The following is a 15,000-nucleotide window of genomic DNA, read 5'->3' as shown; positions in this document are numbered from 1 at the left end:
CGGGTGGTAGGGGGAAGTACGCACTTTCTTTGTACCCAACAGGTCGCACACCTCGCGCAACAAAACGCTCGAAAAATTCTTCCCTTGATCCGTCAGCAAGCGTTCGGGGGCGCCCTTGTCCAACACATAACCCTGGACAAAGGCGTCCGCCACCGCCGCAGCCGACTGGTTGGCGAGCGGCCATGCCATAGGCCATCGGGTGAAGTATTCCACGCCAACCAGCAGGAACCTATTTCCCCTTGGTGTAACCGGAAAGGGCCCCAAGATGTCCAACGCTACCAATTCGTTTATACGCGAAACCTGAATGGATTGCAGCGGTGGATTAGCCGCCAATGGTGGCGGTTTCCTTTTGGCGCACTCTACGCATCCCTTAAGAATATTCGCCACGTCGTTACCCATCCCCGGCCAATAATAGTCTCGCTGGATTAGGGCGAGCGTTTTGTGAAAACCCAGATGCATGAGCCGTTCATGAGCTGCCAGAACAATCCTACCCCGCATAGCAACAGGCACCACGAGCACGTGACGCCGGGACATGTTGTCCCACCTCATCAACAGGCCCTGTCTGCACACCCAGGAACCGACCCGCGCCTCCCCTTGTTCGGGAGCGCCAACTTTCCGACGCAGCGTAAGTAGGGAGCTGTCGGACATCTGGAGGCGGCCCCACTCAATGAGGGGCAACGACAACAGCGAATCCCTCCCCGTGGGGGCGTCCTCTCCCGGGGTGTCAGTGGCGGCGAGCGCAACTCCCGGGGCGCCGGCGACCGGGGGTTTGCACCGCGCTGATCCCAACAAACATGTGCAGTCCGTGCACGGCGGCAACCGCGACAAGGCGTCCGCGTTTGAGTGCCGCAACCCTTTTCGGTAAATCGTCGTGAATTGGTAGTCTTGAAGGACCTCCAACCATCGGGACAATTGGCCCGATGGCTGCGCCACACGCATAGCGTATTGTAGAGCCGCATGGTCCGTCCGGACCGTAAAATGACGGCCGTAAAGATACGGCCTGAATTGCTGTGTAAAAAACACAATGGCTAACAATTCACGACGAGTTACGCAATAGCGTTGTTCTGCGGGGGAAAGAACCCTACTACCGTAGGCGACCACCCGTTCAACCCCCCCGACCAACTGTGAGAGCACCCCCCCGATACCCGTATTGCTGGCGTCCGTGTCAAGCAAAAACGGTTGTGTGAAATCGGGGTAACACAAGGGGGGAGCCTGCACCAAAGCGTCACGGAGGGAGCAGAACGCATCCTCCTCCTCTGCCCCCCAGTGAAACCTCACACCCTTAGCCGTCAAAGCGTGCAGGGGCTTGGCTATGGTGGCAAATTGCTTGACAAAACGACGGTAATAGGAGGCAAAACCAATGAAACTACGAACCTCCGTGACCGAGGTTGGCGTTGGCCATGAGCTGACGCAATGCGTCTTAGCAGGGTCCGTCGAGATCCCTGAACGACTCACGATATGGCCCAAATACCTGACAGATTCCCGAAGCAAAAAACATTTAGCCGGTTTAAATTTTAGCTTAGCGGAACGCATCCTGAGGAACACCGCTCTCAGTCGCTGGAGGTGCTCCTCGAAAGTCCGACTAAAGACGATAATATCGTCAAGATAAATCAAACAGGTATCCCATTGGAGGCCTGACAAAACCAATTCCATGAGTCTCTGGAACGTGGCGGGGGCGGAATGTAAGCCCATGGGCAAACGGTTGAATTCAAAAAGGCCCCCAGGTGTGCGGAAAGCAGTTTTAGGTTTAGACTCGTTATCGAGTGGCAATTGCCAAAATCCAGAAAGCAGATCGAGTGTGGAAAAAAACTGCGCTCCCGCCAAGGCATCCAGCGACTCATCCATCCTGGGGAGCGGATACGCATCCGCCATCGAGATTTTGTTTAAGCGGCGGAAATCGACACAAAACCGCAAGGACCCGTCCTGTTTCTTTACTAGGACAATAGGAGCACCCCACGGACTAGAAGAGGGCGAAATGATATCGGCCGCCAACATATCATTAACCGCCGATTGCACATGTTCCTTCTCGGCCGGGCTGAGCCGGAAAGGATTCTGACGAATAGGGGCCGCGTCCCCTGTAGCTATGTGGTGGCGCAACAGGTCAGTGCAGCCGATATCGTACTTATGTTTGCTGAACACGTCAGCAAACTCAATGAGCAAACCCCTCAATGCTCCCAATTGCACCCCGGACAAGTTAGCAGAACCCGCACACAGCGAGTCCAACCACTCAGTCCCCTCATCACTTTGAGGATGCGACTCGACAGTAAAATCTGCTTGAGCCACGAGCCGTTCCTCAACGGGCAGCGGCGCGGCGTGAGCCAGCACCGTTCCCTGCGCAATTACGGCCGGCCGCGACCCCGTATTCAGGACCATTACGAACGGCTCACTGTCCCCTCTCACCATGGTTTGAGCAACCGCTAAGTCGAGGCCCTTACTGGCTCTGTTTGACGGCCCCAACAGCACCCCCTGTGCCTCCGCACCCACCTCGAGTGGCTTCCTGAACCGAAGGGGTACTAACATTTGCGATCCCGGGGGTACCCGTACAGTGTGAGTCGCCAGCGCCTGCACCGTCGCACAAACCGTGCGCACTTTGATAGGGCTCGACAAGAAGGCAACCCGCCGACCTGACGGAAGCTCTATGCAGGCCTGATCAATAAGAATTTTGATGGGCATTTTTGACAAAAAGTCCGTACCTAGCAAACAGGGAACGGCCAGCGATGATGATACAAAAATAGGGCCCGCTAATTTAATGTCCCCAATGCAAATAGTCGCCCGAATCTGGCCGATGATCCCCAGGGATCCCCCATTCGCCGCATAAAATGGCACGTCTACCGGCAGAAGGGGTCTACTTTGGACGGGAAGGATGTTATAAATAAGGTCCGAGATGATGGTGGCCGACGCACCCGTGTCAACAAGCACCCGGACCTCAACCCCGTCAATGAACCCCGTTACCACGGACGACCCGGCTGACGCAGCCACGATCCTGTGGGCCAATTCGGACCACTCGACTGCTTGCGGGCCGCGTACGGACCCCCCCCGCCGAATTGAACCCCCGGCACCCAGCCGCGAACCCCCCACCGCGAAGCGGCGACCCGAATGTGCCGTGTTTGTGGACCGAACGTGTGAGGTGCCGCGACTTGCCGGGTTTTGTTGGGATGACTTGTGGCCCTGGTCGTCGTCCCGACGTGGTCCTGCGGTGCGCGGACGCGGGGCCCGGCACCCGGCTGCGACGTGACCCCGAAGGCCGCAGTTGTAGCAGACGACGGACGTCGTAGGTTTCGGTTGCTCCAGCTTGCGGGGCGAACGTGTGGGCGAACGACCTCCCGTTCTCCACTCCCCCGGACACGGTGCAGCGAAGGCCCGCTCCTGCACCGCAGCTGGCTGAGGTTCGGCGATCGTGGCGGCCAGTGCCGCATTCCCCGGCCATTTGCAGACGACCCCCGGCTTGCGTTTGAGGACCTCGTACGCGTGAATGCTCGTGGCGATCGCCAGGGAGCAGATCTCCATCTCGTCTGCCACGTTGATGGGGACCCCCAACTCGTGGGCCAACACCAGCAGCTGCTCCGTCACCATGGCGTCCTTCCCCTCCTTATCCATGCGGGGAAAAGCCGCGTCCGCCAAGGCGAGCAGTGCCGTGCGGTAGGCTAGCGTCGTTTCCCCAGCCACCTTCCGCCGATCGTAGAACTGGTGGCGGCACGTGGAGGGCGGCCCGAACACCTTCGCCATCAGGTGTAGTGCGGCCTGGAGCGTAGAGCGGGACGACCTTGCAGCAGATGTGAAGGCTGCAAGCGCGTCGTCGTCAAGCATCGCTGGCAACGCACGCAGGGCAGTGGTGTCGGACCACCCCGACATCTCCTGATGAGCGAGGAACCTTCGTTGGAAGGCTCCCCAGTCGCCCCCATCCGCCTTGAACGCCGACAGCGCGGGCAATCTTTGCTGGAGGACCCGATCGTCGTCGACGTCGGAGAGATTTTCCCGCGCTCCGCTGGAGTTGTGTAAAATGTCGGCTCGGTTGTCAGGCGCAAAATGGAGGGCTCCGGCGCGCGCCGATGACGTGGGCTGCGCTGCGCGGAGGTGTCCGGCCACGTGGCGTCCGTCTTTCCCGCCAATCGGTGGCGGCCCCCCAAAAACGGCGGCAACTTCCAGGCTTTTGGCGCGAAGCGCCCTTTGGCGGGAATCCTCCACCGTCGCTTCCTCCACGACCCCCGCAGCCGTTTTTCCGCTCGCCGGAACGGAGATGTCGGCCAAGACAGCGGCGGCGGCGAGTAGCAACTCCGCCAAGCGGGCGTGCGCGTCCTGGAGGCCGGTGTCGGAGGCAAGCGGAGCGTCGGCCATCACCGCGAAGTGCTGCATCGGCGGCAACTCCTCGTCCTCTACTCCCGAGGTCGGTGTCCCCGGTACGCAGTCGTCATCCCGACCTCGCTCGTGGGTACGGGTAGTCTTCCTTGTGTCCATACTTCTTGAAGACAGGTTTACTTCTGACGCCAGTTGTAATGTAGTAACTCCACGGGAGACGACTTCACGGGTAACACACTCTTTATTTTATCAAACTTGGTTACAGGTGACTAACACCTACTTTGTATCTCGGGTGACAAACACCCACTTCGCTACTTGGCGACTAACGCCCACTGAGTTACTCGGATGACCAACATCCACTTAGTACTCGGGTGACAAACACCCACTTAGCTACTTGGCGACTAACGCCCACTGAGTTACTCGGATGACCAACATCCACTTAGTACTCGGGTGACAAACACCCACTTAGCTACTTGGCGACTAACGCCCACTGAGCTACTCGGATGACCAACATCCTCTTAGCTACTTGGCGACTAACGCCACTGAGCTACTCGGATGACCAACATCCACTTAGTACTCGGGTGACAAACACCCACTTAGCTACTTGGCGACTAACGCCCACTGAGCTACTCGGATGACCAACATCCACTTAGCTACTCGGCGACTAACGCCACTGAGCTACTCGGCTTCACTAGGTCTTCAGCTCCGTCTTCGGGTCTTCAACTGGGTAACTCTCCCCGAGTGCTCTCGCGCGTCCCCCTTTATACCCCACCTGCGGACGTCGCTGCGAGCACCCACTTATTCGACCAATCGCCGGGCGCTGGCTACGATCCTCTTTTCCCACATCTCATCGTGCCTCACCACTCACTCCGCGCCGCCTCGTCATCTGTCACTCCCGGCGCGCGCGTCCACACCACGCCCACAACGCGTGCCCAACCCCGCACCCCGCGCCGCCCCGTGATCCATCACTGTCACAGTCGGCGCACGTCAATACCACCACTACACATACATTATCAGAGTTGTGTGTTTTTTGGAGGTATTGTGGTCAATGCAAACATGACTCCTTGTTAAAAAAAAAGGTGCCAGTTTTGTTGCCAGATAAAAGGGTAAAAAAAACAATTATCATATTTTGCTACTGGCAAAGGAGGTTCCAATGCTGCTGCTTGTTGTGGTGGTGGTGGTGTTCAGTGTTTGTGGTCCTTCCCCGGCACCTCCGATTAGCCCGGTTGGCTGCGTACGGTGCGAAAGAAGTTCAACAAACACACGTGCAGTACAAAGATGTGGAGTAGCAGCGACAGCAGAGGCCGGCGGCGTGTGAGCAGAAGGACTGTGGTGCATCAGCTGCGGGCCTCTGTCATTCACCACCAAAGACAAAGATGTCCCCCGTAGCCTCGACAGACTGCTGGGGTAAGTGCTGTTAGCGAGCAGGACCCTTTGAAGGCCGGCACGGCACACGAAGGGTGGCGATCGCCAACAGCACGCCCGGCCGCCTTTGTCTTTCCCAGTGGCGATGATGTTTACACACCGCAACAGGTAGTCATTTGAGGCTGAGTCGACCTAGGGGTAGGCCCCAGGACCTGTTCAGATAATCGTCACCGGCCTAGGTGTCCGTGAGCTGGTAGCGAACTCGGGTCGCCGGGTTCGTAGCGCTAACTACGCTACTCTACCCCCCCCCCCCCCCATTCAATCACCACCACGACTCCCTCGCACGCGGTTAATAGGTGCTCGCTAACACGGCGCGCGTGGCGATGATGTTGTTGTTGTTGTTGTTGTCAGGGTGGGAGCCCTTACACGGTGTCTGGTTGCATCTGACGACCTCAATTTGTGTGAGCGAGGTAAGGCGAGACACGGGGCTAAGGAGCTTCATCTCCACCCATGCGTTACCTGAGAAGCTGGTTTACAATACGTGTGTAGGTGTGTGTAGGTGTGTGTGTAGGTGTGTGTAGGTGTGTGTGTAGGTGTGTATAGGTGTGTGTGTGTAGGTGTGTGTAGGTGTGTGTGTGTAGGTGTGTGTAGGTGTGTGTAGGTGTGTGTAGGTGTGTATTTGTGTGTATAGGTGTGTGTGTGTAGGTGTGTGTAGGTGTGTGTGTGTAGGTGTGTGTAGGTGTGTGTGTGTAGGTGTGTGTGTGTAGGTGTGTGTGTGTAGGTGTGTGTGTGTAGGTGTGTGTGTGTAGGTGTGTGTGTAGGTGTGTGTGTAGGTGTGTGTAGGTGTGTATAGGTGTGTGTAGGTGTGTGTGTAGGTGTGTGTAGGTGTGTATGTGTGTGTAGGTGTGTGTGTAGGTGTGTGTAGGTGTGTGTAGGTGTGTATTTGTGTGTAGGGGTGTGTAGGTGTGTGTGTGTAGGTGTGTGTGTAGGTGTGTGTGTAGGTGTGTATTTGTGTGTAGGTGTGTGTGTAGGTGTGTAGGGGTGTGTAGGTGTGTGTGTGTAGGTGTGTGTGTAGGTGTGTGTGTAGGTGTGTATTTGTGTGTAGGTGTGTGTAGGTGTGTAGGTGTGTGTAGGGGTGTATGTGTGTGTAGGGGTGTGTGTAGGTGTGTGTGTAGGTGTGTGTAGGTGTGTATGTGTGTGTAGGTGTGTGTGTAGGTGTGTGTGTAGGTGTGTGTAGGTGTGTGTAGGTGTGTGTAGGTGTGTGTAGGGGTGTATGTGTGTGTAGGGGTGTGTGTAGGTGTGTGTGTAGGTGTGTATTTGTGTGTAGGTGTGTGTAGGTGTGTAGGTGTGTGTAGGTGTGTAGGGGTGTGTAGGTGTGTGTGTGTAGGTGTGTGTGTAGGTGTGTGTGTAGGTGTGTGTAGGTGTGTGTAGGTGTGTAGGGGTGTGTAGGTGTGTGTGTGTAGGTGTGTGTAGGTGTGTGTAGGTGTGTGTAGGGGTGTATGTGTGTGTAGGGGTGTGTGTAGGTGTGTGTGTAGGTGTGTATTTGTGTGTAGGTGTGTGTAGGTGTGTAGGTGTGTGTAGGTGTGTAGGGGTGTGTAGGTGTGTGTGTGTAGGTGTGTGTGTAGGTGTGTGTGTAGGTGTGTGTAGGTGTGTGTAGGTGTGTAGGGGTGTGTAGGTGTGTGTGTGTAGGTGTGTGTGTAGGTGTGTGTAGGTGTGTGTAGGTGTGTATTTGTGTGTAGGGGTGTGTAGGTGTGTGTAGGTGTGTGTGTAGGTGTGTGTGTAGGTGTGTATTTGTGTGTAGGTGTGTGTAGGTGTGTAGGGGTGTGTAGGTGTGTGTGTGTAGGTGTGTGTGTAGGTGTGTGTGTAGGTGTGTGTGTAGGTGTGTGTGTAGGTGTGTATTTGTGTGTAGGTGTGTGTCAGTGTGTGTGTAGGTGTGTATAGGTGTGTGTGTAGGTGTGTGTGTGTAGGTGTGTGTGTGTAGGTGTGTGTGTAGGTGTGCGGTAGTGGGGAGCGGTGGTGTAGCGGTTAGCGCGCTGCGCTACGAACCTGGCGACCTGAGTTCGATTCCCGCTCATGGCCATCATCAGTGACGATTATCTGAACCGGTCCATGGCCTCCCCTAGGTCGACTCAGCCTCAAATGAGTATCTGGTGCGATGTGTAAACATCGCCACTAGAGAGACAAAGGCGGCCGGGCGTGGTCTTGGCCACCTACCCCCTCGTGTGCCGTGTCGACCTTCATATGTACTATGCGCTAACACCACCTGCCCCAACAGTCTGTTAAAGCTATACGGGGGATCTTTGTATTTGTTTGCTGCTGATACTGATCTTTATGACAATGATGATGCAGTTGCGTCTGCTGCTGATATTGATGATGAAAGTCATGCTGATGATGCTGATGACGGCTCCAATAATCAAATTTATTCTGCTGCTGCTGATAACGGAATACTGCTGCTGCTGCTGATGATGCTGCTGATTATAATGACGATGCTGATGATTATGATAAGGCTGCTGCTGATGATGATGATGATGCTGATGATGATGATGATGCTGTTGGTGATGATGCTGCTGATTATGATGCTGCTGATGATGATGATTATGATAAGGCTGCTGCTGATTATGATGATGCTGCTGATTATGATGATGCTGCTGATGGTGGTGTTGCTGCTGCTACTGATGCTGCTGATGATGATGATGATGCTGCTGATGATGGTGGTGTTGCTGTTACTGCTTCTGCTGCTGCTGATGATGCTGCTGATTATGATGATGGTGGTATTGCTGCTGCTGCTACTGCTGCTGCTGATGATGCTGCTGCTGCTGATGATGCTGCTGATGATTATATTTTCTGCATCGACTGCATCTGGTACCCTGTTGGCTTCCCCGAACCCCCTTTTGCCGGGGCCTCAAACGCGATTACAATTTAGCGAGGAGCCGTCAAAGTGCTCTCTGCGCCGGGGGGTAGTGGGGGGCGGGGTTCACACGGGGAGAGGGGGGGCACAGAGTGGGGGGTGGTGGTGTCTGTGTGTGGAGTGCAGTCTACTGGCAGACCTCGCTTAGCGCGAACCCCGTACAACGCCGATTCGTTATAGCGCTTTCCAATAAACTCTTTGAGTAATTTGACCAGGCAAGGCCCCGCTGAGTTATATAGAAGCCGACCTGGCGATCACAAATGATAGCTCAACGAATTGGCTTATCATAATCATCATCATCATCGCGTAAGACAATTACAGCAGCAGACAAACCCTCCAAACGCGCGGACGTTGATTCTCATTGTGCAGGGGGAAAATCCACGCGACCACGGGAGGGAGAGAGAGAGAGACAGAGACGCTGACTCCAGTTATACAGCAGGCCATCTGGGTTTGGGATCGAACCCACGAACCTCATTTAAGGTTGAGTCGACTTAGGGGAGGTCCCATGACCGGTTCAGAAATTTTTCACCGCCTGGTTAGAAACGCGGTGCGCTAACCACTGCGCCACTGCTCCCCTTCTCACGAGACAAATGTCCCCCGTATAGCCTTAACGTACTTTTTGGGGCAAGTGCTGTTAGCGATCATCTATGAAGGCACGGCACACGAGGGGGTGGGTGGCCAGCACCGCGCCCGGCCGCCTTTGTCTCCCCGAGTGGCGATGCTTACACATCGCACCGGGTACTCATTTGAGGCTGAGTCGACCTAGGGGAGGCCCAAGACCGGTTCGGATAATCGTCACCGCTGTTGGCCGTGAGCGGGAATCGAACTGGAATCGCCAGGTTCGTAGCGCAGCGCGCTAACCCCTACACCACCGCTCCCCACAGACACACACACACACGCACTCAAAGACAAAGGTCCCCCGTATAGCCTCAACAGACTGTTGGGGCAAGTGCGATGATCGAGCACCGAGTGGTGATTTCTGAATGTAACTCACTCGCTCTCTCACACACTCTGCAGGACTAGAGGTGGTGGGAGTGAATGACATACAAACTCCGCGCGAGGAGTAGATAAGCTACCGAGTCGGGAACCAACTCAAGACATCTCTTCTTGCTGTGGTGCTTACACCACCACGCTGCAACCACCACCACCGTCTTGCCCCCCCCCCCGCTCTTTGCACCCCCTACACTGCGGCGTTCCCATCGGCCCGCTTCGTGTGTACGCGTATCGAGCACGGCAGTGGCACGATGTCGTGGGCGATGCTGTTCGTGTTTAACACGTGGCGGCAGAAGACTTTCGCGACCAATATCACCAATAATGGAGGGTTTTTTGGGGGTGGGGGGGGGGTGGTGAGATCGCGTAAATATATAAATGTGTCGTTAAACCCGCCACCACCCGACACAGCCAACTAGTGAGGGGTTTGTCGCGTGAACAGCGCGCGTCCAATTCGTTACTAGTACAGCACTAACCGGTTTGTGTGTTGGAGAGTGAACCCACGACAACATTTACAACACAACACTCTCCAACACACAACCGCTCAGTGCTCTGCTAGTAACGAATTGGCCGCGTTCTGTTCACGCGACAAATCCTTACTAGGTGGCTGTGTCGGGTGGTGGCGGGTTTAACGACACATTTATATATTTACGCGATCTAATCTCCTTACCGCACCCCCCCCAAACAAACGCTGCGTTATGGGTGTTATTGTTATGAAGGGGACGCGTGGACCGGATACGAACGCTCGCCACTCAGCTGCCTGCCCCGGCACTGAACAGAATTCGCCGACTCGGCGCACCTCGACGCTTCGAGCGAGCCTTGGGCGCCCGCCGTCTCTTTTAAGCAGGACATTCCACATTCCTATGGCCGGACCAATCCATCCAAGCCGCCACGACACACACAACAACAAAAAAACAAGCGACCCCGCGGGCGACCGCGGGGAGACGCGACGAATCGACACGAACGGAATTCAAGTCAGCCGTGGTTCAGTAACCCCGACAATTTCGATTTAAAGCTTTCGTGACTGCAGGGATTCATTTTCTTGGTTTTTTCGGTAAAGTCGCGTAGAATGGAAATAATAAAAAAATAAAAATTAAACACCCCCATCCTAAATTTCGATTTAAAGCTTTCGTGACTGCAGGGATTCATCTTCTTGGTTCTTTCGGTAAAGTCACGTAGAATGGAAATAATAAAAAAATAAAAATTAAACACCCCCATCCTAAATTTCGATTTAAAGCTTTCGTGACTGCAGGGATTCATCTTCTTGGTTCTTTCGGTAAAGTCACGTAGAATGGAAATAATAAAATAATACAAATAAAACATAATAAAATTATTCTCACGACGTTTCGGCCACAACGCAAGCAGCCGTCCTCAGGTGGAGAGCAGGTCTGTCGAGTAGACAGAGTCTAACCCCGACAACATACGAAAAAAAAACATCACCGCAACTCGGCATGCCACATCGAGTATTCTCCCTCTTGCTAGGGATCGTGGCTTTGGCTGCTTAAGCCACTTGACGTGCTACCGACGTTGGTCTACCAGCGACCTGGAAACTATGAACCAATGTTTATTTTATTTTACCAGGTAAAGCCCCCCCCCTGCCCCCTTACCTCTTTTTTCAGAAGCGATCTGGGCATCACGAATGTTAGCTCAACGAAGTGGCTTATGATCATCATCATCATCGTCGTGTGGAAATTTATTATTTTACTTAAATTTATTAGTATTTTACTTGTCGTGACTGCAGGGATTCATCTTCTTGGTTCTCTCGGTAAAGTCACGTAGAAGGGAAGTAATAAAATAATAAAAATGAAACATAATAAAATAATTCTCACTATATTATTATATTATATTATTATATTTTATTTTTACTATTGTATTACTTCCCTTCTACGTGACTTTACCGAAAGAGCCAAGAAGATATTTTACTTGTGATTATTATTATTATTATTTGACTTGTATTTGTAATTTCCAGAGGTGTGGACTCGAGTCATGTGACTTGGACTCGAGTCAGACTCGAGTCATGAATTTGATGACTTGCGACTCGACTTGGACTTGCATAACAATGACTTTGTCCCACCTATGAGATGTGGACTCGAGTCATGTGACTTGGACTCGAGTCAGACTCGAGTCATGAATTTGATGACTTGCGACTCGACTTGGACTTGCATAACAATGACTTTGTCCCACCTCTGGTAATTTCACTTGTATTCATGATGTTATTTACGCGGAAAGGCCCCCACTGCGCTACAAATATCTATTTTGTTCAGAAGCGACCTGGATATTATAAATGATGGCCCATCGAAGTGGTTCATCATTACGTGGAAATTGACAGCAGCCAAATACTCTATAACCGCGTCACGTTGTTGAGTCTCAATGTGGAGGGAAACACTTCAATGTGGCGGGAAACATTGGAGGACCCGGAAAAAACTCCACTTGACCACGGGGAGGGAGAGAAAGCGAGAGAGAGAGAGACACGCAAACTCCAAATATACAGCAGCAGGCGTCAGTGTTGGCATCGAACCCACGACCTCCTGTACACCAGGCGAGGTAGTTAACATCTCACCACGGGGAGAGAGAGACACGCAAACTCCAAATATACAGCAGCAGGCGTCAGGGTCGGGATCGAACCCACGACCTCCTGCATACCAGGCGAGGTAGTTAACATCTCGCCACCGTGGCGCCAGGAAAAAATATTCCGCTGCCCGGAACACCACATCCAGTAAACATTGAGCAGTGTGGGGAGCGGTGGTGCAGCAGCGAGCACACTGTGCGTTACGAACCCGGCGACCCGAGTTCGATTCCCGCTCACGGCCAACACCCAGTGACGATTACCGGTCCTGGGAGTCCCTTAGGTCGACTCAACCTCAAATGAGTACCTGGTGCGGTGTGTAAACATCACCACTGGAAAGACAAAGGCGGCCGGGCGTGGTGGTGTCCACCCACCCTCTCGTGTACCGGGCTTGGCATTCATAGGCGCTTGCTAACAGCACTTGCCCAGATAGTCCGTTGGAGGCTATACGGGGGATCTTTGTCTTTGTTTGGTGGTAGTGAGTGGTAGTTGCTGTAGCGATAACGCTGGTGGTGGTCGAGATCAGGGTTGGGGAACCTTTATTCTGCCAATGGCCATTTGGATATTCATAACATCATTCGCGGGCCATACAAAATTATCAACTTAAAACAATTAGCCCGTTATATTTGGTGAAACATTTAATTAACTCGCCCCTAATGTGATGGCTGGAACTGCTCCTCTTTGGCGAGGCGTGTGATGTTGTTAGCTGGTATTGATGATGTTAGCTGGCATTGATGATGTTAGCTGGTATTGATGATGTTAGCTGGTATTGATGATGTTAGCTGGCATCGATGATGTTGTTGCTACTCGCAACTGCTTTTCCAGGATTGCTCCTAGTTTTGTTAAATTTCGAGTCCCGCCTGCGGTTGCCTTGGTAGAGCCAGACCCAAATGATTTCGCGGGGCCTCATACGGCCCGCGGGCCGGACGTTACCCACCACCTGGTCTAGATGATGGTGATGATAGTGAATGTGTGTTGAACTTCTATCGCACCGTACGTAGCCAACCCTGCTAATCGGAGATTGTGGGGGAAGGACAAAATCAGCTCCAAAGAAACGTGTTCGTCAATCTAGATGATGGTGACGATTCGAAAGTGCAGAGCTCCCTGCGGCTTCCTTATGTCGGAGGGAAGAGCGTTCCAGACGGCCACAGGAAACGCGTGATGCGGTGATCGTAATTAGTCACTTGGCCAGGCAAAAGCCGCTGCTGCTGCTGCTGCGAGGATTGACCAAAGTTCGCGTGACGGTCGTTTGTGCCCCGACAGTTTGGGTTGAGTTTATTTTGGGAGATCCATGTGAGCGAAGCTCTTCTCGAGTGGAGTTTCGTCAAAAAAACAAAAACCACACGCCGTCTCCGTGACGGACATATCAGAGGCAAATGAAGAATAGAAATGAATGAATAAATTAAAAGGTTAGCAAAAAAATGATATAATTTCTCATGTGAAATGTATCTCTTAAAGGATGTAAGCTAAGTAAGGAATCTAAAAAGTGCAACATTAGTCGTGGAAAGTGGTAGTGGTAAAACACACCGTTTCTCCCAAGAAACACGAAATTTAGATCAGTAGTCAAAATGTAAAAAATATATATAAAATATAAATATATCAACTTCTTGGTTATTTTGGTAAAGTCACGTAGAAGGGAAATAATAAAATACTAAAAATAAAACATAATAAAATTATTTTATTATATTATGATATTATTTTTTTCCCTTCTACGTGACTTTACCGAAAGAACCAAGAAGATGAATCGCTGCAGTCACGAAAGCTTTAAATCGAAAAATAAATACATCAAATATAACAATATAAAATATAAATATGCCATCACTGACTACGACCTTGCATATGGGGGGGCAACACCAGCACCGAGACACAAGCAGACAAGACAACCTCGCTGACGAAATCAGCAGCGAGCCTTTGTCGCAGGTTTGTTTTTGGTGAAGCGAGCGACGGTGGACATTGTAATTAGATCGCCGTTGCTGTGCCACATATTGCGTTCTCCCACCACTGCAAGCATGACATTGGTGGCACGCAACTCAGTAGACAAAGCCACAGACATCGCGAGATGCGGACCGGCTGTGGTTGTGCTGTGGTCGTCAATGTTCCCGACACGAATTAATGGTTTGGTATGCCCGTGGCGATGGTGGTGGTCGTGATGATGAAGTTGGCGGTGGTGGCAATGATAGTTCGTGATGGTTATGATGATGATGGTGGTGGCGGTGGTGATGATGATGGTGGTGGTGGCGATGATGATGATAATAATGGTCGTGGTGCTAACGGTGATGATGATGATCGTGGTGCTAATGGTGGTGATGATGATGATGGCGGTGGTGATGATGATGGCGGTGGTGATGATGATGGTGGTGGTGATGATGATGATGATGGCGGTGGTGATGATGATGGTGGTGATGATGATGATGATGGTGGTGATGATGATGGCGGTGGTGATGATGATGGTCGTGGTGCTAACGGTGTTGATGATGGGTGAAAGTAATTAACGTGAACATGGCAATGATCCTGATGATGATATTGTGATGCCATTGGTGATTGCGAGCAGAGTCGTGGTGGTCTTGTTTATTACGATCATTTGGGTGTCCATGATCCTGCTGCTGCTGATGATCCTGCTGCTGCTGATGATGATTATGCTGGTGTGTCCCCTGCTCCTCACCTGACATAGATTCCGGCTGCTTTCTTGCAGGAGCTTGCTGCCTTCATTCTGACCTCCTCTGACACAGCAACTTTTCATGTCCGGGTAGCAGCAACAGCAGCACCAACAGTAGTAGCTGCAGTAGTCGCACTAGCAGCAACAGCAGCAGTCGCAGCAGCAGTAGCAGCAGTAGTAGTAGCAGTAGTAGCAGCAGCAGTAGTAGCAGCAGTCGCA

General features: G+C 52.5%; 1 protein-coding gene across 1 annotated transcript in view; it reads right to left on the bottom strand.

Annotated features, from left to right (window-relative positions):
• The window catches only part of LOC144730758 (solute carrier family 2, facilitated glucose transporter member 1-like), a 103,592-nt gene extending 88,700 nt beyond the window's left edge, over positions 1-14,892 (bottom strand). Inside the window, exon 1 of the mRNA XM_078611496.1 lies at positions 14,788-14,892. Coding sequence (XP_078467622.1) covers positions 14,788-14,865 — 78 coding nt within the window. The 5' untranslated portion in view covers positions 14,866-14,892. The remainder of the gene's footprint in view (positions 1-14,787) is intronic.
• Positions 14,893-15,000: the final 108 nt, after the last annotated feature.

This window comes from Lampetra planeri, chromosome 36 (assembly GCF_965212315.1).
Source record: "Lampetra planeri chromosome 36, kcLamPlan1.2.h2, whole genome shotgun sequence".
Taxonomy (NCBI): Eukaryota; Metazoa; Chordata; class Hyperoartia; order Petromyzontiformes; family Petromyzontidae; genus Lampetra; species Lampetra planeri.
The sequence above is the reverse complement of the archived record's forward strand: the minus strand, read 5'-3'. Positions and strand labels throughout refer to the sequence as shown.